General features: G+C 58.4%; 4 protein-coding genes across 17 annotated transcripts in view; 2 read left to right on the forward strand and 2 right to left on the reverse strand.

Moving 5' to 3' along the window:
* SEC16A (SEC16 homolog A, endoplasmic reticulum export factor) overlaps positions 1-4166 on the reverse strand; it is a 43229-nt gene extending 39063 nt beyond the window's left edge. For 12 of the 13 annotated variants that reach the window (XM_058445110.1, XM_058445108.1, XM_058445103.1 and 9 more), the window contains exon 1: positions 3948-4166. The gene's annotated coding sequence lies outside the window, so the exon portion shown is untranslated. Of the gene's footprint in view, positions 1-3429; positions 3542-3947 lie in introns of those variants that run through there. The other variant, XM_032165678.2, reaches the window with a different exon arrangement.
* LOC131384371 (uncharacterized protein FLJ30774-like) lies at positions 4166-4867 on the forward strand. Its single transcript, XM_058445113.1, has one exon. The coding sequence runs from the start codon at positions 4250-4252 to the stop codon at positions 4865-4867; it is 618 nt and encodes a 205-aa protein (XP_058301096.1). The 5' UTR covers positions 4166-4249.
* A 22-nt stretch (positions 4868-4889) lies between these two features.
* LOC116475872 (uncharacterized protein C9orf163) lies at positions 4890-6423 on the forward strand. The gene is given in 2 exon segments (XM_032165686.2): positions 4890-5227; positions 5229-6423. Coding segments are annotated over 2 exon segments (609 nt in total). The 3' UTR covers positions 5500-6423.
* Positions 6424-14910: 8487 nt separating this feature from the next.
* Positions 14911-25784, reverse strand: part of NOTCH1 (notch receptor 1) — a 52196-nt gene continuing 41322 nt past the window's right edge. The window contains exons 26-34 of one of the 2 annotated variants that reach the window (XM_032165687.2): positions 25209-25640; positions 23711-23859; positions 22780-22996; positions 22509-22596; positions 22256-22421; positions 21061-21356; positions 19594-19741; positions 19381-19478; positions 14911-18043 (exon numbers count right to left, since the gene is read on the reverse strand). In XM_032165687.2, the coding sequence (XP_032021578.1) occupies positions 16553-18043; positions 19381-19478; positions 19594-19741; positions 21061-21356; positions 22256-22421; positions 22509-22596; positions 22780-22996; positions 23711-23859; positions 25209-25640 (3085 nt within the window). In that variant the 3' untranslated portion in view covers positions 14911-16552. The remainder of the gene's footprint in view (positions 18044-19380; positions 19479-19593; positions 19742-21060; positions 21357-22255; positions 22422-22508; positions 22597-22779; positions 22997-23710; positions 23860-25208; positions 25641-25784) is intronic. The other variant, XM_032165688.2, reaches the window with a different exon arrangement.

Here is a 25784-nt window from a genome sequence, read left to right on the forward strand (position 1 = left end):
GGTTAAGGAGGGAAGATCACTTGTGTCCATGAGTTCGAGGCTGCACTGAGCTATGATTGTACCACTGCAGTCCAGCCTGGGCAACAGAGCAAGACAGTCTCTATTTAAAAATAAATAAATAAATAAAAAGTGACACAATCATTTTTTTAAAAAGCACTACAAAATAAATATATTCATCTAAATGCCTTTTATCACACCTCTTCATAGGTCTCATTTTTTGTACTGTGACTGGCTTAAGGTCTGAAAGGACCACCAGCAAGACGTTACCTTTGAACTGGAGCTGTAACCATACCTGGAATGGAAACTCCCAGGAAACTTAAAGCAGCTTTACGAGGCACAGACTGGATTCCAAAATTTTCAACAACAGGCAGAATTGCCAAGAAACCTCTTATAGAAAACAAAGGGGCAAAAACCTCCATCAGTTTTTAAATAGAACATAGTAGATACAAACTTGAATAGTTAACCTGGCCTCTTAAGACAAAAATTCAAGGGCTATATCTTTAGGAAAGTTATTTTCCTTCTATCAGTCTTTCTTCTTGTCAGCACCACCCTCATGAACAAACAGATAAGTTTAGCCAATCAAAGGAAAAATTAAACCAAAAGGGAGGACTCTGGAGTTTAATCCACACATTTTTTTTTTTTTTTTTTTTTTGAGACAGAGTCTCGCTCTGTCGCCCAGGCTGGAGTGCAGTGGCGCAATCTTGGCTCACTGCAAGTTCCGCCTCCCGGGTTCACGCCATTCTCCTGCCTCAGCCTCCTGAGCAGCTGGGACTATAGGCACCTGCCACCACGCCCAGCTAATTTTGTCTTTTCAGTAGAGATGGGGTTTCACCATATTAGCCAGGATGGTCTTTGTCAGACCTCTGAGCCCAAGTCAAGCCATTGCATCCCCTGTGACTTGCACGTATACATCCAGATGGCCTGAAGTAACTGAAGATCCACAGAAGAAGTAAAAATAGCCTTAACTGATGACATTCCACCATTGTGATTTGTTTCTGCCCCACCCTAACTGATCAATGTACTTTGTAATCTCCCCCACCCTTAAGAAGGTTCTTTGTAATTCTCCCTACCCCCGAGAATGTACTTTGCAAGATCCACCCCCCGCCCCCAAAACATTGCTCCAACTCCACCGCCTATCCCCAAACCTGTAAGAACTAATGATAATCCACCACAGATTTGCTGACTCTCTTTTCGGACTCAGTCCACCTGCACCCAGGTGAAATAAACAGCCATGTTGCTCACACAAAGCCTGTTTGGTGGTCTCTTCACACGGACGCACATGAAAGTCTTGATCTCCTGACCTCATGATCCACCCGCCTCGGCCTCCCAAAGTGCTGGATTACAGGCGTGAGCCACCGTGCCTGGCCAATCCACACATTTTTGCAGATGCATATTATTTTCATCCTTGGAAATCTTTCTGATATTCAGATAAAAGAAGAAAACATTGGCCAGGTGCAGTGGCTCACACCTGTAAGCCCAGCACTTTGGGAGGTAGGAGGATCACTTGAGTCCAGCAGTTTGAGACCAGCCTGGGCAACACAGCAATACTCTATCACCACAAAAAAAAAAAAAAAAAAAGCCGGTCATGGTGGTGTGTGCCTGTAGTCCCAACTACTCAGGAGGCTGAGGTGGGAAGATCGCTCTTGAGCCAGGGAGGTAGAGGCTGCAGTGAGCCTTGTTCAAGCCACGACACTCCAGCCTGAGTGACAGAGCGAGACTCCGTCTCAAAAAAAAAAAAAATTATTCCGCAGCTCTCCTAGACTAAGAGCTTTTTTATAGCAAACACTATCACTTACAAGGGGCAATTCCAACCCTCATGCTCCCTAACTGACAGCTTTTTAGCAACATGCCACTTTCATTTGGAACAATCTTGTGACTTGAATCGATTTTTTTTTATCTTTTTCTCTACTCGCCAGGAGAAAAACAATGCAACTGCCTATCACCTATGTCACCACTATAGGGAATTTTATTCTGTAACCTCAAGCCATCTAACTCTTTTATTGTTCCAAAGAGGTCAGCTGATCTTGAAGAGGCAGTATTCATCAACCTAGCTAGTCAGTTAAACTGCCTTGTAACCATGTGGATACCTAAGCAAAACTCTTTTTAGTATAGTTCTGGCTACAGAACTGAGGTATTTAAAATGCATGCACACCCCTCTCCTCTTGCTGCCACTGGCTTCACATTTTAAGTGAGGAAAACAATAGTGTGCCAAGAAGCCCCTGAGTTTACCTACTGCCTACAGTCTCCCTCACGGTGGCTGCTAGTGACGCCCTGTCAGACTATGGGATGCTTGACACAAAGACATGATCAACTCCAGTTCTTCTAAGTTAGAATGGCAACCACACACAGTTAGATGTTGAAGAGGAAGCCAGCGACAGAGGAGGCCAGCAGCCTAACACTGCTGAAAATGACGAAGACCCTGGTATTCATGAAAGATGCTTACAGAAGGAGAAATCACATTAACATTTACCCACTACCATGACCTCTTGTTGGGTTTGGCAAAAAAAGAAAAAGAAAAAGAAAGTGCCCACTGCCTCAAAGAAAACTTTCAGTACCATTTTGAGACTCACTGTAGTAACCACTATTAAGAGTAAACGAGGAACAAGGAACAAGAAAGACGCGCTATTTTGCCTGTTGTCTACAAGATACCAGCACCGGAACCCTAAGAAAGGGGATGGGGAAAAAACGCAGGGAGGCTGCATTGTGCTGAAACTTGCAAAATTATCACTTCTAGGAAGAACTGTCTGCGGTTCTGTTTGCTTCGTATTGCCACATGGGGGATGGGAAATACCTCTTTCGTTAACATCGGCATCATATATGTAAAACAAAATCTTAATATACAATCCACACCCAACTTACAAGCCACTTAAAAGTGTTCTTAAGCGGCAAAAGCTGACTTTAAATGGCTCTGAGGTCTCTGAAGGCTCTACTGTAACACTTCCATCACAAAGGGGCGAGCCGGATCACACACACTCCTCCAACCCTCGGCCTCTGTTGCAACACCCTGATCGCCCTATCAAGAAATTACAAACAACTCTGCTCTTTGGCTCAAATGTAAATGTGTCTCTTCACCAGCATCGCTAAAGAAGCCTTCCAGCCGGTGAGGACAAGACACGCTCATTTGAAAAGTTAAGAGTCTTACGAGGGGTGCCTGGGGGTCCAGCCTCCCGCCCCGGGAACCGGCGTCACCGCAGCCCAGCCGGGTGCACGTCAGTCCCTCGAGTCCCACGGCGGCCCGCGCCGCGTCCGGCCTCCCGCTCTGGCCCGCGGGCCCGGACGTCTGTCCCCTCGACCGGCCCCGGCGGGACCCGAGATGCGCCGCCCGCTCGGGGCTGGGCCCAGCCGCCTCCTCTCCTCCGCGCCCCGGCCTCCACGGCCTGGCTCCGCCAGCCGGCCTCCGCCTTCCTCCTCCCGCGCTCGCCCCCTCACCCGCGCGGCTGAGACCGATCGATCCCTCAGGAGCCGCGGGCGAAAGCCCACCCGGCGCTGACGACGAGCGCAGACACCTCAGCCGCCGCGGCCATCTTGGCACATCCGGCTCCGGTCTCCGCGGCCGCCGCGCCGCCGACGTGTCCGGCTTACGACATCAGCGCGCGCCCCGCCCCTGGCCCCGCCCCTCGACTCGTCCGCCCAGACGCGTTCTCTTCCAGCCCTTAACGGCACATCCCTCGGCCCCGCCCCTCGCCGGCGTCCGTTCTTCCCCGCCTCATTCTTTCGTCCCGCCCCCCGCCCGTCTTTCCACGCCTTATCCTGTCGTTCCCGCCCCCCTTGGCCCCGCCCCTCTTCCGTCGTTCCTCCCCTCATTCTTTCGTCCCGCTCCCTCAGCCCCGCCCGTCGTCCGTCTTTCTTCGCCTCATCCTGTCGTTCCCGCCCCTTTGGCCCCGCCCCTCGACCGTCCTTCCCGGCCCGTGGCCCCGCCCCCCGCCGGCGACCGTCCACCGCCTCACCGCTTGGCCCCGCCCCTCGCCACCTGCCCGGCCAGAAGCGCCGGGGCCGTCCCGGGACGTCGCCCTGGTTACGCTGGCTCTTTCTCCCCGTCTTTTTTCGTTTTAAGATGTGAGAAGAGATGGGATTCTTCAATCAAGGCCACAAGCGGGAAATCAGTCTGCAGGACCGATACCAGCAGGCTCACGCACCGAGGACAGCTACTCCGCCCAGATGAGAAGCGCGGGGCCCTGACGCGGGCGCGCTCCTCGCATTCTTCCGTTGGGCTGGGAGGCTGGAGGGCAGGCGGCGGCGGCGGCCGCGCATGCGCCGGGAGCGGCCGGCGCTGCGGGCCGCGGAGAGCCGCCTGCACCTGCACGCTGGTTGCCTGGCTACGGCGTGGCCGCGGACCCCGAGCGGCGCCGGAAGTTGGTCGATGGCTGCCGTCAGTCCCTGTCCAGCGTCCTGGGGTTTCCCCGACGCATACTCTACTGTCCTTTCGCTCTGCACAGAGGCCCGGGCAGGGAGGGGCGGCCTGGCCACTGCGCGGAGCCCGGTCTCCGCCGACTCGCAAGGGGGACGCGCGGGCTCCTCGTCCTCGAGCGCCGCCCTGCGCCTTTGCTGCGCCGGGCCCTCCCAGGCCCACCCTGGCCCCGGCCCCGCTGTCCTCCCGGGGAGGCGCGGCCTACTCGGTTCGTCCCCTCGGCCGCCAGCCCCACAGGGGCGCTGGGGTCCCAGCCCTGGCGGAGTGCACGTCGGTGGCGAGTGGGCCCGGGCGCTCGGGCGGCCAGAGCGACCCAGCGGCGGGGTGAGGCGGGTAGGCGCTCCTGCCCCTGCCACGGCCAGGCCAGGCAGCATCCACATCCTCCCGCGGAAGATCGCAGGGAACAGGTGGGCACTATCATCTGTGCCCTCATTTTCCGGAGGAGCCGAGGGAGGCTGAGCGGGTGGGGAAGCGGCCGGCCATGCCGGGCCCACTCACCTGCACACCTGCCTGGCGAGGACAGGGAAGAGCCGCGGCCTTCCTCTGCTGCTCCTTCCAGAGGGCAGGCGCCGTGGTAGGGGTGCCGGCCCGATGGCATCACGGGAGGCTGAGCTCCCAGCAGCGGCTGAGGTCCTCCCTGGGTGGGAGCCACCCTTGTCCCCAGCTGGGCCGGAGGCTGGTGAGGGAGGGGGTGGTACCCGTGCCACGCCAGCAGAGCCCCAGGCGGTGCAGGGAGAGCTTCAGTCTGGCTGACGTGGCACCAGGGCCACTCTGCTCAGCTAACATTTGCCTTTCAGGAGTCAGATGCCTGACCTGTTTGAAGAGTTAGGGAGCACGTGGTAGGGCCCAGCCCCAGCCCCGCTGCCCCCATCTGCTTCTTCCCAGTGGTCGAGGCGCTCTGCACCCTCCGCGGAGGGAGGTGTCATTGTTTGCCCTTCCCAAAGAGGGGGATGCAGAGGTGGATGCTGCCTCTCAGGCGTGGGGCTCGCCTCTTGCCACTCGCGAGTTCAAAGAACCCAAGAGCCGGGAGCCTAGGGCTCAACCCTTTAGGGTCCTCCGAAACCCTGTGGTCCCACCCAGGTGGGCACTAAGCTATGGGAGAGACCATAGCTGCAGAAACCAACCCTGCCCTAGGCATAAAATGCAAGGTCTCTGGACCCCAGGGCAGGGATGTTAGAAAGCAGCTTCTGTTGGCTCCTAGAGGTGTGAATCACCACATCACCTGCAGGGGGCCCGGCTGTCTTTCTTCCCCCTCTTCTCCCCAATTCTGAGTGCACGGAGACAGCTCTCAGCAGTTTGTAGCCTGGTGTGGAGTAGAGGGTTCCTGCACCCTACACCCGAGCCCATCCAGCCTCTGGGCCATAGACCCTTCCGTTGAAGGCCCAGCCTGCCCCTGAGACGCTGTGTGCCCTTTTTCAACTTCGTTAGCCTCTGAGCATCAGGTCTTCATCTCTAAGATAGAGCAAGATGAGCACCTAAACGTTTCAGGGCTGAAATGGGGTTGCCAGGACAACAAGCATGGCAGGGGCGAATGGGGACATCAGGTGACTGGCTGTGAGCCAGCAGAGGCCTCCACCCAGTGCTGGGAGGTGTCCCCCCCATAGTGGCCATCACTATTCCTGGTGGGGGGCTTTGTTGCTTTTGCCTGCAGCATCCGCTGGTTTCTCCATTCTCCCAGTCTCTGCCCCTGCTCACACTTGGAGGCTGAACACAAATGTCACCACTTCCCTGAACCCCGCTAGGTGAGCTGGAATCAGCACCTGGTGCAAAGCTCTGTGACCCTGCTGTACCATTATGCAGAGCACACAGGACAGGCTTGTGTACGTCCAGGCGGCGCCAGGAAACCCGCTGCCTTTGTGTCATCACAGCCTTGGTCACAGCGTGTCCTTGGTACCCCCGCCAGGTCAGCTCCTCCCTTTAGCTGTGCTGTCCAGCACAGGGGCTGCTAGTGCTTGCTGTGGGACTGAGCTGGGCTCTGAGTGTAAACTACATGGTGGGTTGTGAAGGATGCAAATATCGAATCGATCATTTTTTATTGCATATTAAAATGACAGTATCTTGGATGTATCAGATTAAACAAAATACTATTAAATTTTATTTCACCTGTTTCTTTTGTTTTTGACATAGCTGCTGGGAAATGTAAAACTCCATATGGGGCTGGTGTTATATTTCCACTGGACAGTGCTGGTCTAGAAGGCAGGCATTCAGCACCCCTAGCCTGTACTTATAGCCTCCTATGAAAGGGGCCTGAAATGCTGGAGGCTGACGAGTGGACCTGGCTCTTTGCTGACAACTGGCAGGCCAGTGGCGGTCCTCCAGGAGCCCCCAGCAGAGCAGCAGTCTCAGTGAACGCAGGATGGCCCCTCACCGTGAGCTTCTGCTCCTCTTTCCTACCTGGTGTAAAACAGCAGTGGCGAGTATGTCTGGGTGCTTGTGAAGGTTTACTGGGCAGGCCTGCTCCCCGCCGGACACTGCCCTCAGCCCCTGACACAGACCCTTAGTCCTGGACACTAAAGCTGGATGGAGGCTTGGCCTGGAGAGAGGAAGGGGCAGTCTCTGGGAGACAGGGTTGGCTGGGTGGTCTAGGCAAAAAAACATATGAAGTCCTCCAAGGTGGAAAGAACTGACACGGAGCGCTTCCTGGAGGAGGAGGGAACAGGGCCGGGAAGCTGGAATCGGGGGAGAGGAAGCAGATCTGGAGGCAGGGTCCGTAGAGTTTGTTCTGTGGCATTTGTTCATTAGGCCCCTGCAGGGGTTCCCTGTCAGCATGCCACCAGGCTGGCCAGAGGGTAGGCCAGGCTTCCTCTTCTTACCCTCATAAAGGAGAGGAAGTCACCTCTGTGAGGGGAAGGCCAGACCCCCAGGGCCATGGTGGGCAGCGTGGAGGGAGCCAAAGGCCCACTCACTTCCATGTACAAGGCCTGCCAAGCACACAGCATAGGGTCCGCAAACAGATGCTCACACGCTGCCAACCCCTTCCCGTGTTCTACTTACCTCTGAGCCCCACCCTAACCTGGAGTGCTCGCCCAGTGTGCTCGCCAGGGGTGTGCAGCAAGACAGCACTGTCCACCGTCTAGGCCTTCCCAGGGCTGACATGGAGCCGAAAGTGCATCCCCGCCCTGGCAGATGTGCCCTTGCTCTAGGCTGCTGGGGAATGGGTCCCACAGCGCCTCCTCCCAGCACAGGCAAAGGCATCTCCTTTTGGGCGCCCACCTGGCTAGCAGAGCACAGGTAAGATGGCTCCAGCAATGGTGGGCTAACTACTGTGTGTCCAGCTGTGCTGCAAGCTTCCAGAAGCCAGAGACCCTCAGCTACCACCCAGGTGTTCAGCCTTGGGCAAGCTACCTGGCCTTTCCAAGCCTCTGCCTCCTCCCCTGTAAAAGGAGGTGACAGCCTTGCCCTTTCCCGGCTTCCTGCAAGGACTCCCTGGACCTGACCCTACCGGGTGGCAAGCGGATCCTCCACACCAGGCCTCCCTGGAGGCACGGGGCACATTGACGGCACTGCCAGCAGCCTCGTTACTGCAGGAGTGTCATGCTCCTCATCTCCAGCATCTTCAAGCATGTTGGGCACATAGCAGGTCTCAGAGAACATTTTTCTGGAATCATTGAGCCAAGTACTTACCATGCAAGGTGCTAAAAAGCACTAGGGACGAAGCAGAAAGCTCAAGGCTGATGTCGATGTCACAGTAACGTGGGACTGCAGGCCCCCAGGGCCACAGGAGGAACTGCTGGGTGTCCTTGAGCTGCAGCAGGGCCTTAGTAAGCCCACGAGTCCTCTATCCCCAAACCATGCACAGATGTCTGCTGAGCCCCTGCTGTACCCCAGGCACTGCTAGGAGCTGGGCTGTGGCCGTGAGACAGACAGGCCCAGACTCTGCCCCGGGGGAACATGGATGCTGGCTGGCCACAGATGTGCCCATACCGAGGGCACCGTGCAGTGTCTGCTGGGGACAGGCAGGAGGAGAAGGAGCATTTCTGGCTGAAGTGAACAGTCCACATGAGGCTTCTGTGGGGTGAGGGGCCGGTGGGCGTAGGCTGGTGTGGACTCTGTAGACCTTGCTAAGAGACTTGCAGGTGATGTCTGGAAGTGTGGGAAGCTTCCAGAGGCTTTTCAGCCAGAACCGATGCAACCAGTTTGGGCCCCAAAGGCTGTCCAGGTTAGGGTTAGAGCTAGGGACTAGGGAGAGCCAGGGCCCAGGAGGCAGCCTTGGGTGGCCTAGGAGAAAGAGGCGCTGAATGCAGGAGAGTCCCCAAGAACCCGGGAGAGTCCCAGAGGGCACAACCCAAGCACAGCACGGGGTTCGCACACGGCAGGCAGGAGACAGTCCTGATTGTTGAGTGGTGATTTAAGTGATGGGCATGGACTTGGTGGCCTGGGGACTGTGGATAGGGAAGAGAAAAGGGCCCGGGTGGAGTTGGGAAGAGCTCCAGTATTCGATGCCAGGCCGGTTGTGGCATTAACTCCTGGCAAAGTATCTGACGCCAGGCTGGCCACGGTATTGACTCCTGGCAAAGTGGCCCAACAACCCCCTTCTCCCCTCTGAGCAGCCGTCTCCCTGTCTGAAAAGTCACCAGGCTGGATGGCATCAACTCTACAGGCCTTCCTGCTCCTCTGAGGGCAGGTGACTTCTCGTGGTTTGACACGGACCGGGAATCACATAACCCTGGCTCAGTGAATGGGTGAACTTGGCTAAGTCGCCTAACCTCTTTGAGCCCCCAGCTTCCTCATGTGTAAAACGGGATAATAGCACTGTCGCAGGGGATGGCCCTGGGCGTGGGGTGAGGGCCATTTGGAAAGCATGGAGCTCACCCACCGTGTGGTCACTCGGGAGGACCTGTGGGGTGCTGGCAGAGCAGTGCCACCAGGGGGAGGCAGAGAGCCACCTCTGAGTCGGCCAAAGTAACAGTTGCATGCTTGCCGGGTGTGGTGGCTCCCATTTGCCCTCTCAGCATTTTGGGAGGCCAAGGTGGGAGGATCGCTTGAACCTAGGGGTTTGAGACCAGCCTGGGCAACATAGCAAGATTCCATCTCCACAAAAAGAAAAAAAAGTGAAGTTATACACTTTGGTTTTTGAGACCGAGTCTCACTGTATCCCCCAGGCTGGAGTGCAGTGATGCAATCTCAGTTCACTGCAACCTCCTCCTTCTGAATTCAAGCAATTCTCCTGCCTCAGCCTCCCAAGTAGCTGAGATTCTAGGTGCCCACCATGGCACCCAGCCAATTTTTGTATTTTTAGTGGAGAGGGGGGGTTTCACCATGTTGATCAGGCTGGTCTCGAACTCCTGACCGCAGGTGATCCGCTCGCCTCCGCCTCCCGAAGTGCTGGGATGACAGGTGTGAGCCACCACTCCTGGCCATAGTTAATAACTTTTCTAAGGTTCGTTTTATTAAATAGAGAAATGCCAAACAGAATGGCAAAGGCTGTGGTAGAATATGCACGTTTGTGTGGACCCAGGCACATTTTCACCAGAAACTCCCGTGCAATAGAGTGGAAGATATTCCAAAAGTCACAGCAAATATCACGCATGACTCCGCAGAAAATCATAGATCCCTAACAAACACTGAGAGTGTGTCCTGTGCTGTGAGGTTCGGGGATGGGCCACAAGTTCAAGGTTGTGTGAAGCACACCTTAAACCCACCTCTGAGGCCCTGGGCACCCGGCGCCTGTCGTGTTGGGCACGAATAAAGCTTCGCAGCTCAGTCCTGCAACCTCCATGAGCCTAGGCTTGTCCATCTTAAAATGTAGACGGTTAGGACACCTGCCGAAGGGGCCACCAGGCTTAACTGTGCCAACACGGCATACAGGTGGAGAACAAAGAATGTGACTGAAAACCTCGTAACGATAACAAGAGCTGTTCCCTTTCTGAGCCCTCACCACGTGCCCAGCGTGCACCAGCAGCTCACCATCACAGGCCTAGGGCCAGCACCCAGGTCCCCATTTGACCCATGAGGACACTAAGGTGCAGCAACAGCCAGGACAGCAGCCACCAGGTGGAAAGCAAAGACACAAAGCAGCCAGATCGGGAGTCACGTCGGGGCAGGCGAGTGAGGTGCCACCCAGCCACCTTCAAGATGCAGATTGAAGAACAGCCTTTCCCAGAGCTTGCTTGCTCACTGACCCTGCGTCTTCATCTGCAAAGCCTGAGTAACGTGGGAGGCCCTGCAACGCCCCCTCTGAGAGACCTCCAATAACGCCAGCACTTTTTTTTTTTTTTTTTTTTTGTGAGACAGAGTCTTGCTCTGTTGCCCAGGCTGGAGTGCAGTGGTGTGATCTCTGCTCACTGCAAGCTCCGCCTCCCAGGTTCACGCCATTCTCCTGCCTCAGCCTCCCGAGTAGCTGGGACTACAGGTGCCCGCCACCACCCCTGGCTAATTTTTTGTATTTTTTAGTAGAGACGGGGTTTCACCGTGTTAGACAGGATGGTCTCGATCTCCGGACCCTGTGATCCGCCCGCCTCGGCCTCCCAAAGTGCTGGGATTACAGGCGTGGACCACCACGCCCGGCCAACGCCGGCACTTTCAATGCACTGGGACCAAGCTGGACCACACCATTTAGGTTTCGTTTTGAAACACTTTTACTTTTGCAGACGAATACGTCGGCATCCCACCGGGAACCGCTGCTGGTGGATGCTCACCGCGGGAAGCAGCCAAGTGACGCTCCCCCTTGTCTGCCTCTGCCCAGCGCTGCCCCCTCCAGCAGAGCTCCTCAGGTGTGGTTCGTGGATTTGGGTCCACGATGAGATAAGGAGCCACACAGAACGAAATCAGCTCTGCCGCTGAGCACGCAGTCGAGCCCCACGGACACCCTTTGCAAGTGAGACTTTTAGGATGAAGGCAGCACAGGGCAGCCCAGGGGCTACGGTACCATGCTTCCCTCTTGGAGGGGGGCCACAGCACCGTGCTTCCCTCTTGGACGGGGGCCACAGCACTGTGCTTCCCTCTTGCATGGAGGCAGCCCTGCCTGCCGGGGGCCTGATTTGTGGGCCCTGATGAGGTGGTGCCTCCGGGCTCTTGGGACCCTCCTTTGCTCTAGCCAGAGGGACGCAGCGCCACACTTGGGGTTCACTCCGGCAGCGGCGTGGAGTGAGTCACCAGGCTGACGATACACTTGGTGTTTTCCTGTGCTGGGTGGAGCTGTCTGGAGCCCCCTTGGCATCCTGCTGAAGAGTCGGAATCTGCACATGAGCCTCCTGGAGATATTGAGCACCTTTTAAAGTGTGGCCAGGCCCAATCCAGGGTGCTGTGAGTGTACTGTACACCCTGGGTTTCAAAGACACAGTACCAAAAACAAACAAACAAAAGAATATAAAACATCTCATTCACGGCCGGGTGCGGTGGCTCACGCTTATAATCCCAGCACTTTGGGAGGCCAAGGTGGGCCGATCATCAGGTCAAGAAATCAAGACCAGCCTGGCCAACATGGTGAAACCCTGTCTCTACTAAAAATACAAAAATTAGCTGGGCGTGGTGGCAGGTGCCTATAATCCCAGATACTCAGGAGGCTGAGGCAGGAGAATCACTTGAACCCGGGAGGCGGAGGTTGCAGTGAGCCGAGATCGCGCCACTGCACTCCAGCCTGGGTGACCGAGGGAGATTCCGTCTCAAAAAACAAAAAACAACAACAAAAAAACTCATTCACTTTTTATGTTGTGTTGAAATAATATTTTTGATATATTGGATTAACTAAGCTATAGTATTAACATAAACTTTGCCTGTTTCTTTTTACGTTTTTAATGTGGCTACTGAAATATTTAAGGTTGCATATGTGGCCAGGCACAGTGGCCCACACCTGTAATCCCAGCACTCTGGGAGGCCAAGGTGAGGAGAGGACTGCACGAGCTCAGGAGTTTGGGACCCACCTGGGCAACAAAGTGAGACCCCATCTCTGCAAAAATAACAAAAAAATTGGGTGGGTGAGGTGGTGTGCACCTGTAATCCTAGCTGCTAGAGAGGCCAAGGTGGGAGGATCACCTGAGCCCAGGAGGTTGAGGCTGCAATAAGCTGTGATTGCACCACTGCACTCCAGCCTGGGTGACAGAGCAAGACCCTGTCTCAAAAACTTTTTTTAATAAAAAAAAAAAATACCATATTGAGGTGAGATTCACAGAACCTAAAATCAACCCCTTTAAAGTGTACAAATTAGGCCAGGTGCAGTGGCTCACGCCTGTAACCTCAGCACTTTAAGAGGCCGAGGCGGGTGGATCACTTGAGATCAGGAGTTTGAAACCAGCCTGGCCAACGTGGCACAACCCAATCTCTACTAAAAATACAAAAAAATTAGCCGGGTGTGGTGTTAGGGGCCTGTAATCCCAGTTACTTTGTAGGCTGAGGCAGGAGAATCACTTGAACACAGAGGCGGAGGTTGCAGTGAGCCGAGATCACGCCACCACATTCCAGCCTGGGTGACAGAGCGAGACTCCGTCTCAAAAAAAAAAGTGTCCAAGTTATTGGCATTTAGTGCATTCGAAGGGCTGTGCACGAACCACCTCTCCCTGGGTCCAGAACATTTTCGTCACTCCAAAGTAAAACCCCAGGCTGTCTTCACCCATGTCCCTACAAAGGACATGAACTCATCCTTTTTTATGGCTGCATAGTATTCCATGGTATATATGTGCCACATTTCTTAATCTAGTCTATCATTGTTGGACATTTGGGTTGGTTCCAAGTCTTTGCTATTGTGAATAGTGCCACAATAAACTAAAACTTAAAGTATAAAAAACAAAAAACAAAAAACCCCGGGCCCTTTAGCAGCCACTCGCCTTTCCTCCTCCCCCCGGCTCTGGGAACCATCAATCTACTTTGTCTCCATGGGTTCGGTGACCACAGGCACCCCATAGAAATGGAGTCATTGCACGTGCAGCCCTTTGCGGCTGGCACCCTTCACTGAGCACAGCGCTTCCAAGGCTTGTCTGTATGGTGGGTGTCAGCGCCTCCTTTCTACGGTAGAATCATATACCCTTGTGCGCATTCGTCAGGGTTCTTCCGGGAAATGGAGCCCATAAGACGTGCCGCTGGAGAGATTATTGCAGGGAATTGGCCACACGACCTTGAGGCCTGCAGGTCCCAGGGTCTGCAGTTGCAGGCAGGAGGCCTGAAGGCATTGCGAATCCGAAGGCTGGTGGGCTCCAGGCCCAGGAAGAGCCCACGTTTTCAGTCCAAGTCTGAAGGCAGGAAAAGACCAATGTCCAGTGCAAGCGGTCGGGTGGCAGGACCCCTCGCACTCGGCCTATTGTTCTCCCCGGGCCTCAGCGGACCGCACGGGGCCCACCCACACTGGGGAGGGCGGCCCGCCTTACCTGGGCTGTGGATGCAAATGCCAACCTCATCAGAACACTCGGAGACACACTCCGTTTGGCGAAATGGCCCGGCCAAGCTGACACTAAGGTTCACCGTCACAGCAGATGGTTTTGCTGACCCGTCGTTGGCAGTGGACACTCAGGCCGTCTGTGGCTGTACTGAGTGATGCCGGGACAGCAAGTGGCCACGTGCATTTGAGTCCCAGTTTTCACTTCTTTCGGGCAGACCCCCAGGAGTGGAATATCAGGGTGCTGGGAGTTTTATGGGCAGGACTCCGGCTGGGTCACCCCTTTTGAAGACAAGAATCAGGCCACTTGCTGCAGTTCCACGGTGGCCCCTCCTGGTCCTGGTGCCCAGCAGTGGCTGGCAGACGCAGTCCCCAGCCATAGTGGAGGCCTTGGGCTCACATCCCTCCTTGGAGAGGCTGGGCCCAGGGCAGGCAGCGCTTTGCAATCCAAAGAGGGACCTTAGACTCCCCACCGCTCTGGTTTGAAGCCACTGGCACGCCCTGGAGGTCTGGGGCTGGGCAGAGGTCCAGGTAGGGGGGAGAGAAGGGGCCCACCCTTGTGCAAGGCTGGCAGCTCTACTCAGGGGCAGGGCCCCAGGACCAGGCCGCCTCTGCCTCGCTCAGCCAGTCCCTTAGGATCACGCTTTCCAGACTCTGCCACGCCCCATGCTGCCCTGCTCAGAGGCTTTGACAGCTCCCTTTGCCCTCCTATAGGGGCCAGAGTCCTCCCTGTGGTCTCCAGCCCATAGAGGGGTCATGCCACTGCCTCGAGGCCCTCCCTATGCAGCCCCCTGCCTGCTGCAGAGCTCCCTGAGGGGCTGTCCCCAGGATGGCTGGGTGGGACCTTCATCCCTCCGAGGCTGAGAGGAGAAGAGCCCCGAGCTGCCAGGAGGGCCAGACTCACGCATGGGTGTCCTGAGAGCCGTGTCACCCCAGGCACGAGCCCCACCTCCCATAGGGCTGCAACCCCCTTGCTGCTGTGTGTCCATCTCCCTACAGAGGGCCTGGACCAGGCAGGCTGCAGACACCATGGAGCCCCTGGAGGCAGCATGGTCCCTGCGCCCCCGTGGGCCGGGACTGGGCAGCCTCACCGTCACTCTCCCAGCAGAAGGGGCCCTCGACTCCTGGCTCCCTCAGAGCACAGCAGCCCTCCCTCCCTCCCAGAAAGGGAGCCAAAGGCCAGAGCAGAGGGGCGTGGAAGCCGGATCACCATCAGTATCATTTTTATTGCAAATCAGTTAACAAAAAAGATGAAAAAAATACATCATCTACAGTTCCTCATGTAGATCACTTTTTTTAAGTTGTTTTTTTCTGTAAACTACACTCTATTTTATAAAACACAGTAAAAATCAACATCTTGGGATGCATCTGGTAACGCCCCCTGGGGATGGCACCACGCAGCCCCCGTACAGCCGGGGGAGGCTGCCCTGAGGAGTGCAGGCGGCACGGCAGTGGAGCATCCCCAGTGCATGGGCAGCTAAGGCTCCCCGAGCTGAGCCGAGTCTGACGTCCCTTATCAGCATGACACAAAACAGACTCATTAAGATTTTTTAAACAAAATCCACCTTTAAAAACATATTTACAGACATTTTTTCTGCCATAGGCTATACTTGGTACTGCAAGAATCTGCTCCTCCCAAACTAGGAGGGGTGGCCCAAGGGCAGCCCCCGCCTCCCTCCAGCCCCTGCCCGACCACGTGCCCCCCTGCCAGGGCTGCGGGGACGGGACCAAAGGACGCAGCCCGCGGCGTTGCACAGCTCGATGTGCCCGGCTCTGGCAAGTCTACAAAACACGGGAGCCCACGGGGAGTCGGGCCCTGCGAGCTGGGGCCCAGGCTGTGTTGCTGGTGCATCTTCTTCAGAACCTGGGGGACGCTGTGCAGGCTGAGATGCTGGGGCCGCCACCGGGGTCAGCCCAGGCAGTGTCTTTCCCCAGAAAAGAGTAGGATGCCTCCGTGTGTGACCCAGGCAAGTGCCACAGTCCACACATCTCATGTTTGACATGCACGATGCCTACGTTTCAAGAATGGGCAGGGGGCCGGGGTGGTTCTGGAGGGACCAAGAACTTGTATAACCAACGAACAGCTACGTAATACTGAACCTGAAACAAAGATTCATGATTGGTACCATGGGTGCACTCTTGGTATACACACTCCAAGAACACATTTTCACAAGCATGCTTGCAAAAAACCATTTAAAAACACATCGCAACATCTAACCCATATGCTTTTACTTAAGTTTCCTATTTTAGATGCAAATTAATCCGCGTCCCGAAGGTGTGCCGGCTTTGCCTCCGTTTGCCTCTGGATGCAGCTTCTCCTAACAGGCAGGTGATGCTGGCGGAGCGGCCGGGCTGGCTTGGTGTTGGGTGGGCGTCGGGGAAGGGGCACGGCCTGGACGCCCCAGGAGCTTTTTGGACTATGCTCGTTCAACTTCCCTTCTCCAACATCACTTCTTTTTGGATTTTGAGAAAAGGAATCAATAAATAAATGGCATTTATAAATCATGAATCTTTGTTTATATTTTATAAACACAGAAGAATCTTTTCATCCTAGGTAGGAAAATCCTGGCTCTCAGAACTTGCTTGTTTTCTTAGAATAGATAAAAGTTTCTACCTGGAGCCAGATAAAACAGTACATATAAATAAAAAGGCAGTGTTTCTGTGTAAAATAAAAGTACATAAATAAATACTAAAAAAAATTAAAATCCTTGTTCTTATTTTGTATAAAAACATGTGTTTTAAAAAAGACTCCTCTGGTCCGCCCTGGCATCCACAGAGCGCACACAGACGCCCGCAGGGCTTGGGAAAGGAAGCCGGGGTCTCGCGGGGCGCGCCGTTTACTTGAAGGTCTCCGGAATGCGGGTGATCTGGGACTGCATGCTGGTGGGAGGGCTGGAGACGCCCTCGGACCAGTCGGAGACGTTGGAATGCGGGGACGAGCTGGACCACTGGTCAGGGGACTCGGGGGACGGGGTGAGGAAGGGGTGCTCAGGCACCTGTAGCTGGTGGCTTGGGGTGTTGTCCACAGGCGAGGAGGAGTAGCTGTGCTGCGAGGGGGGCGTCAGGAACTGGGCTGCGGTCACAGGTGGGACCAGTGAGGATGGCAGCGATGTGGGCAGGGCGGGGCTCTCCTGGGGCAGAATAGTGTGCACCGCCAGGCTGCTGGGGCCCAGTGGCTGCACGTCTGCCTGGCTCGGGTCTCCACCCAGGAAGCTCCGGCCCAGGTGGCTGCTGGCTGCTGAGCTCACGCCAAGGTGTGGCTGTGGTGGTGGTGGTGGTGGCTGCAGGCTTTGCTGCTGCTGGATGTTTGGTGGCTGCAGGTTCTGCTGCTGCATCTGTAAGTTTTGTGGCTGCACCTGCTGGGTCTGCACCAGGTGAGGCTGGGTGGCCAGCCGGGTGCTGGGCAGGCCCTGGTAGCTCATCATCTGGGACAGGGCGCTGGCAGCAAGGCTACTGTGCAGCGGGCCCACCATGCCGTGCTGCAGGGAGGGGGCCTGCGTGCTCAGGGGACCTGGTGCCACGCTCCCCCGGAGAGGGTTGTATTGGTTCGGCACCATGCCGCTCTGCAGCCGGGACAGCCACTCGCATTGACCATTCAAACTGGTGGACCCGCCCACGGTGAAATTCATGGCCCCTCCGCTGCTGGAGCCCAGGACGGTGCTGGTGCCAGAGGCCACGGGCAGGTGGGAGAGACGAGGGGGGCCGGTCTCGAAGGCCAGCCGGCCGCCCCCACCCAGCGCCGCCATCTCGGGCTTGGCCGCCACGTTCAGGTGCCCGATGCCCAGGTGGGTGTCGGGCATACCAGGCAGGTGGTTAAGGGGCACGGACGGAGACTGCTGAAACGGGGAGGGCAGCAGTGGCGGCGAGGCCACGTCTGACAGGTAGCCGTGGGGTGACTCCAGGGAGTCCACGGGCGAGAGCATGCCGGAGCTGTCCAGCAGGCAGCCCTTGCCGTCCTGGGCCTTCTTCCTCCGCGCCTTGAGGTCCTTGGCCTCCTTGCTTCCACAGGCCAGGCCTTTGCTGCTGGGCTTGCGAACCTTCTTGCCCTGCACGCCGGGCTTGAGGCTGCCCAGATAGCCGTTGGGCGAGCAGAGCGGGGGCGACAGGGTGGGCGTGCCCCCCAGCGGGGCTCCGTGCAGCTGCGGGCTGCGCACCAGGTTGTACTCGTCCAGCAGCCTCACGATGTCGTGGTGCATGCGCTCCTGCGCGATGTCCCGCGGCAGGCGGTCCATATGATCCGTGATGTCCCGGTTGGCAAAGTGGTCCAGCAGCACCTTGGCGGTCTCGTAGCTGCCCTCCCGGGCAGCCAGAAACAGGGGTGTCTCCTCCTGGGGGATGAGGGCGGGGGCCGGTAAGGGGGGCCAGGACAGGCGTGGGGACCCTCCCCAAGGCTCCATCACCAGAGGAAGCAGCAGTACAACCTCCTCCGTGGGGTGGAGGGAGGCGGGCTGCTCCTCAGGACCCCGCCCCAGCGTCCTGCAACCACCTAGCGTGACTTTTGTTAAATGTTAAGGCTTTGACACATCTTCCGAAACCCACCCAGCGCGGGGTCTGTGCAGCCCTCTACCCTAGATCAGCAGAGCCCCACCTCTACGGGGGGTCACAGACCCCACTGAAAATCTAACCAACTGCAGGCCCTCTTCCCTGCCCCGAATAAGGCACAAAAGCAAATTCCTGGAGCGGTTCAGAGGCACTGGCGAGGGCACCAGGGAGGGAGCTCGTCATCTGGACGGCCACCAAGCCACCCTGGTGGCCACCAAGCTCCTTCCTGGGGTCTCCTTTGTGTGGTGGACACGTCACAGGTCTGGGTGAGGCTGCTGTGTGGGAGTGGGAAGGGGCTTCCCAGGCCTTGATGCCCTCTGGGGCCCAGTCTCTGTGGGGCCAATGCCGCCACGGACTGGGGAACGCCTGGGCCAACATGACCCGGTGCCCAGGCCCGCTGTGTGCCCTCACCCAGGAGGGAGAGACGCCTTAGCCTGACATGCCAAGGGGGCAGCAGGAGTTGGGGGCGGGTGTGGAGGTTCTGGCGGCAGGGAGGTGGAGGTGTCTGCACCTGTGCCCTGAGCACCCAGGGGAACCCAACAGCAGCTGTTGAGGTCAGCAGCTCGCCCGGGAGCTGCAGGGTCAGGATGAGGGCTGGGGGCGGCTCCCCTTGGATACAGTCCTGGGACTTCTTCCTCCGAGCCTCGAGGTCCTTGGCCTTGGCGAATACACCCAGAGGCCCCACCCCGCAGGGAGCTGCCGCCACGCGTGTTCTGGCTCAATCTGCACCACCTGCGTCACCACATTCCCATCCCCACCCCCGCCTGGTGACAGCTGGGGACAGAAAGTGAGGTCCAGGTGACGGTGATAGAGCAGCGGCACGCCAGGCTGTGTGCCCCACCATGACTCCCGCCCAGGAGGGTAGGGCCGGGTCTGTGGGGCGAGCCGCCGTGTCCTGACAGCTGGACCTGCACTTGGAAGGGCTCCGTAAACAGGGGCTGAAGGAGGGCAAGAACATTAACGAGGTGCCCAGCACCATGAGGGTGGGGTCTGCATGCGGGCCCAGCAACCCTCAAGACTCTGTGGGTCAGGCCCTTGTGTCCCTGTGCTCCGTGGGTTTGGCCCGCACTTCTCTGTGGATTCAGCCCTCACATCTCCCCTTGCATCCCAGCCTCGCGCTCACCTTGTTGTTCTGCATGTCTTTGTTAGCCCCGTTCTTCAGGAGCACAACTGCGGCATCCACATTGTTCACGGCGGCGGCCCAGTGCAGGGCGGACTTGCCTGTGTGAAAGCAGCAGATGGGGTAGGTTGGAGACCAGCTGGAGGCAACCCAGTCCCACCCATCCCTGTGGCAGTCCCGCCCCATGACAGTGCAGCCCTGCCCCCGTGGGCTCACCCAGGTCATCTACGGCGTTGACGTCGGCGTGTGAGTTGATGAGGTCCTCCAGCATGCCCTCCACGGCCAGGCGGGCAGCCAGGATCAGCGGAGTCGTGCCATCATGCATGCGGGCATCCAAGTCTGTGGCTCGGTTCCGGATCAGGATCTGGGCAACAGGGAGAGGCTCAGGTGGGTGCTGGGCAGACGTGCACCAATGCCTCCTGCCCAGAACGAACGCCTGGACGGGAGGCCCCACTGTCTTCCGGACACAGATGAGACCCTCCTGAGGTCTGCACGGCTGGGCAAGACGAAACGCCATGGGGCTGCCCCTGAGGAGGGGCCGGGAGGGGGGCAGGGGCTGTGCTGCCCACAGACAGGCCCCTTGGTGACAGTGGGGTCCATCGTGACCACGTGCGGCCTCATTTAATCCTCACTGTGGTCCTAGCTGCCATGACCACCTACAAAACAGCGAGGTCAAGTCCCTGCCCCCAACAGGGGTTACAGCTGGCACTCAGGAAGCCGGGCTCACGGCCCTACAGCCGTCTCAGAACCGCTGAGCTACAGTGTCCAGCTCTGCCCGGAGAGGGGTGGGCAGCCCTTGTAATGCAGCCTGGCCTTGGCCTCTGGCAGGAGGAATGGCCCCTGCTCGCTGGCGGGTGCAAAAGGCAGGGGCCAAGTGCAATGCAGCACCGGCCTGATTCCCGCAAAGCACCTGGGAACTTCCACATCTGTGCAAAGAAGGCGGCTGGGAGAGGCACACACCAAACCCGCACGGGGCTGCTCCCTTCGACGCCCTTTCTGTTCACCTACGTTTATTTCTGCAAGATGACAACGTGTCACCTGAGCTAAGAAATCATGAAACGAGAAGCTCTGCGGTAACTCCCCGGGCTGTGCCCATCTGAACCTGCTCCAGGGCCGCCTGGGGTCTGGGGACTCGCAGCAGGGGTGACTGCAAAGGCAGCCCCTGCCAGGGACATTCCCTGGAGACCCAGGCATCCAAATCCCTAAATCCATTCTTGCCACGAGCTCACAGGCAAGCTGAGCCCTAGGTCTGCAGGCACCAAGCGGCAGCCTGTAAACCCTTCTTCTCACTGCCACAGGCTACGCCGGCAGCCAGGGTTGAGGGAGGGGCAGGGCCGCAAGGGGCTGCAGCGGTGGCAGCTGGACCTTGAGCAAGGCCCACAAGCCTGATGGAGCCTATCTTGCTGGGGGTGGGGAGGTGCCGCCTCACTCAGCAGGTGCCCCAGCCTTCCTGCCAGACCCACCTCTGCCTGGCTTCCCTGGAGAACAGAGACGGGCCCGACGCCCTCCCGCCCTCCCACCTTGAACCTCGCTGACCGCGAAGGTCCCAGGTGGAGGCACCAGCTGCCCAGACTCAGCTGTGCTCGGGGTCAGGCTCCCAGGGCCACGTAAGCCTGGCCACTGCCCCGGACCACCAGGCGGCCCTGAGGAGGGCAGGTGGGCACACAGGCAGCCGCTGCCTACCTGGAAGACACCCTGTGCGTCGGCAGACACAGCCGCATGCAGCGGGGTGCGGCCCATGTTGTCCTGGATGTTGGCGTCCGCGCTGGCCTCCAGCAGGCGCTTGGCGGCATCAGAGCGTGAGTAGCGGGCGGCCAGGTGCAAGGCAGTCTCGCCCGTGCGGTCCGTCTGGTTGTGCAGGCTGGCGCCCTGGTAGATGAAGTCGGAGATGACGGCCGGCGCGTCCTCCTCCTCCTCGCTGTTGCCCGTCTCCAGGCCGCCCCCGCTGCAGGAGGCGATCATGAGCGGGGTAAAGCCGTCTGCAGGGGCAGAGACGGGTGCTCAGTCTGGAGGGCTGGTCCCTAGCTGCAGCCCAGGGGGAGGGGGACAGTAGCCCCAAGCTCAAGGGGTCACGGTGTGGATGCACCACCCAGCACTTGGTGGCCCTGCGCACAAAGCCACCAAGGGGCAGCTGAAGTCCGCCTGGGCTGCTCAGTGGACAGAGCCGAATCCAGCAGTCAACTCCTGGCGGGCAACTGCTTCCTGACCTGCCCAAGACCTGGCACCCGAAAGCCACCCAGGAAAAAGAGGACCCCAGAAGCACGCAGTTAGAAAATTAATGCTTCGGCAGGATGTGGCGGCTCACGCTGTCATCCTAGCACTGGGGGAGGCCGAGGTGGGCGGATCACCTGAGGTCAGGAGTTCGAGACCAGCCTGGCCAACATGGTGAAACCCCATCTCTACCAAAAATACAAAAATTAGCCGGGCGTGGTGGCGGGCGCCTGTAGTCCCAGCTACTCGGGAGGCTGATGGAGGAGAATTGCTTGAACCCGAGAGGTGGAGGTTGCAGAGAGCCGAGATAGTGCCCCTGCGCTCCAGCCTGGGTGACAGAGTGAGACTCCATCTCAAAAAAAAAAAAGAAAAGAAAAGAAAAAGAAAAAGAAAATCAACGCTTTCCATGTCTCAAGAAGGTTTCAGAAAAGAGTAATTTACAGGAGCAGGGTGGCCCTGCGGTATCACCCCAGGAAGGGGGTGGTGGAAGCACAGGAGGAGTCCGGGACCCCCCCATCCACCCTGAACGGGAAACACCCCAAGGATGAAAGCTCTCACCCCCAACTCTAAGTTTCCAGAGTATCAACCGTACCCCAGCCTCGGGGCTTAGGGGAGAGAGGCAGGTGGGCCACGGGGCTGGGGAAGCCCTGGCTGCTTGCACCCTTACCAGGCCCGCGGACATTGACGTCCATGCAGTCGGCGTCAACCTCGCCCTGGGGCGGTGTGGGGGCCATGGCAGACATGCGCAGGTCAGCGGCATCCAGGTGCTGCTGAGTCCACTGCCGGTGGTCTGTCTGGTCGTCCAGGTCAGGCAGAACCACGGGCTCCTCGAACTACGTAGGGGGAGTGAGCAGAGCCTGTCAGGGCAGCCCGGAGGCACGTGCCCGGGAGCCCAGGAGCCCGGGAGCCTCGTGACTCACCCGGAACTTCTTGGTCTCCAGGTCCTCGTCCCCCCACTCATTCTGGTTGTCGTCCATGAGGGCACCGTCTGAGGCGTTCTTCAGGGGCCTGAGGGGTGAGGGGTCGAGAAGTGAGGCTGAGCGAGCTCCCTAGGAAGCCCCCAGAGGCCCCTGGCCCGGGCCTGGCGTGGGAGGTGGGCCCTGGGTCGGGAGGGGCAGACTCCCCGTGAGGATGCTCGGCCAGGTCCCACCTCCCCCCGGGGGCCCAGAAGCAGGGGCAGCGTCCGCTCACTTGAGGCCCACGGAGTCCTCGCCGAGGGGCTCCCGCCGCTTCTTCTTGCTGGCCTCGGACACTTTGAAGCCCTCAGGGAACCAGAGTTGGCCATGCTGCCGTCGGCGCTTGCGGGACAGCAGCACCCCGCAGCCCACGAAGAACAGGAGCACAAAGGCGGCCGCCGCCACGTACATGAAGTGCAGCTGCGCCGGCGGGGGCGGCTCCACGGTCTCACCTGCGGGCACGGGGGCCAGGGGCAGGTGCCCGGACATCAGGCAGCGGCTACGCAGCAGGCTGGTGGCCGGGGGGCAGCGGACTGGCTCCGCGGCCAGGCGCCTCCTCACCCACTCTCCTCCATCCCGCCCCCCAAAATAAGGTCATTTTCTACGCGATTAATCAGAATTGCAAACTATCGCTAAATTCTCTCCTGCACCAGCCGACTCTATCTGGAGACGGCTTTTACTTTTTTCTCCTTTAAGGGAGGAGGATTAGTCAACTTCAAATCGCTGCACTCGCATTGAGCTGTTAAGACAAAGGATTTAGAGGGATTTTCAAGATACAAACTTCAACACTTCACATGACACCGATCAATTCTTCTCTCTCTCTCTTTTTTTTCTTTAAAAAAAGCCGTAATGATTTTGAAATAATACCCAACAAAGAAAATTCAGGAGGAAGGGGTGGGGAGAGAAGCAGGCACCCACTTTCCCGTGGCTGGACTCGTTCCCAGGTGGCTCCACCGGCAGCTGTCACTGCCACAGGTGGGGGCAGAGTGCCATTCAGAAAATTTCAGAAAAGCCCTACCCCAACTCAGATGGCAATGCTCACACCCATGGGTGGCAACTGGCACAAAGAGCCAGCGTGTCTGGGGCACGAGGGGATGGCATCCCCTGCGGGCAGAGCCTGTTCCCGGCGGTGCTGGGCTGGGAAGCAGGGACGGGGCCACACTTACTCTGCACAGCCTCAATCTTGTAGGGGATGTTGAGGCTGCCCAGCGAGGCGAGCGCTCCCAGGAACGCGGCCACGTCGGTGGCACTCTGGAAGCACTGCGAGGAGGCCTGCACACACTGCCGGTTGTCAATCTCCAGGTAGACGATGGAGCTGGGGGGACAACCAGACAGGGGCTGGGACCCGAGGCTTCCTCCTCCCCAGCCCACCAGCCCGGGACGCTGCCCCAGGGACACTGCAGCCCGTGACGCCACAGTCAGGACACGGTGAGGCAGCCTGGGGTGGCGGGAAGCCAGGTCTGACAGCAGCTACCCTGCAGGGAACCAGTGCCCTGCAGCCCCCGGACTCCGGCCAGTGCTGATCACGGCTCATCCCAGATCTCTGCCAACGCCCTCTCCCTGGCCCGCCCTGACACCCCCCTCTCTGGCTCCTGCTGTTGCCACAAACATGTTTCCTCATCTCAGGACAGAGAATGTGCCAGGAGCCCAGTCCCCCCCCGGGAGCCATCCCCAGGCCCTGCGGGAAGCACAGGCGTGAGGTGGGTGTGGGTACAGCAGTGGTGGGCTGTGTGGTGATGCTGGCTGGGGGTGAGCTCTGCTCCCCAGGACTGGGTTCCCGTGAGCAGGATCCCATCCAGCCTGTGAGATGATGCTTCTGACCTCCAGGATTGCTCCAAGCCAGCAGAACTGACGGGCAAACCCACCAGGGTCAGGCACACGAAGGGCACAACCAACCTGGCTCCTGGGTTCAGCTGCCCCAGATCGAGTAGGCATGGGCAGGAGCCTCGTGGGGTGCCCCCTGCACTCAAGCTGCTCCTGCCTGTGTTCTCCCACCGTGGGACCCCCTCCCCCACCAGCTCCTCCTCCATCTGCAAGGCCCAGCAATGCCCCCTCCCAGGACCTCCACCTGCCTCCTCTCCAGCCCAAGCCAGGCAGACGCCATGACCAAGTGGCATTCTTGTCTGGGGTGGGTCTGTTCAGCCCTGTGGGAACCGCTGGAGAGCTGAGTTTTTTGTTTTTTACTTCTTTTAATACTTTTTTTAAGAAACAGAGACAAGGTCTCCCTACGTTGCCCAGGCTGGTCTCGAACTCCTGGGCTCAAGGGCTCCTCCTGCCTCAGCCTCTCAAAGTGCTGGGATTACAGGTGTGAGCCTCCTCGCCTGGCAGAGAGCTGAGTTTTAATCAGTGTAGTATCCAATGCCTAAGGCACAGCTCAATCTCAAAATCACCTACTGGGCACAGGAGTGCCGCCTGTCCAGGGGAAGGCAGTGGCCCAGGGAAAGGGTGTGGCTGTGGGGTCACGGCCCTGAGCTGGAATGCCGCCTCTACTCCTTGGCTGTGCGGGCCCTGAAGTCCCAGGTCCTCTCGGAACCTCCGTCCCTTTTACCATGAAGTGGGGAAGAGTACTGCCTGCCATGGTGCCGGCCATGAGGGGCAGGGAGGCCGTGGGGGAGGGCCCAGGAGAGGTGCGGGGATTGACCGTGGGCACTGGGTCTCACTCACCCGCGGACGTCCATGGGGTCCAGCTCCCTCCGCCGCCGCCCACCCCCGCTGCCACCAGGGAGCAGCGAGGCCTTCACCTGGCCCAGCAGGGCATCGGGTGCGGCCCAGCCCTCGGCGGCACGCTTGATGGGGTGCTTGCGCAGCTCCTCCTCGCGGCCGTAGTAGGGGAAGATCATCTGCTGGCCGTGTGCGTCGCGCTTGAAGACCACGTTGGTGTGCAGCACACGGCTGAGCTCCCGCAGGAAATGGAAGGAGCTATTGCGCAGCTGCTCCGGCGGCATCAGCACCACCACCACCAGGGTGCCGGCTGCCAGCCTCTCGGGCACATGCTCCGCACAATCCAGCCCGTCCCACTCGCACTCCGCGCTGTTGCAGCCCTGGTCGCAGTGCCCATCGCTGAAGTGGTCCTTGCAGTACTGGTCGTACAGGGGGCTGTGGGGGGGTGGGACACGCTCAGGCCGCCTTCCTCGGGGGGCCTCACCCGCCGTCCAGTGCCTCCAGCCTGCTGGCCAGCTGCGGGGGACGTCTCTGCACCCCCTGAGCAGAGCCTTAGGAACTGCATGCTGGCCTCTGGGC

Source organism: Hylobates moloch, unplaced genomic scaffold (assembly GCF_009828535.3).
Source record: "Hylobates moloch isolate HMO894 unplaced genomic scaffold, HMol_V3 SCAFFOLD_10, whole genome shotgun sequence".
NCBI lineage: Eukaryota > Metazoa > Chordata > Mammalia > Primates > Hylobatidae > Hylobates > Hylobates moloch.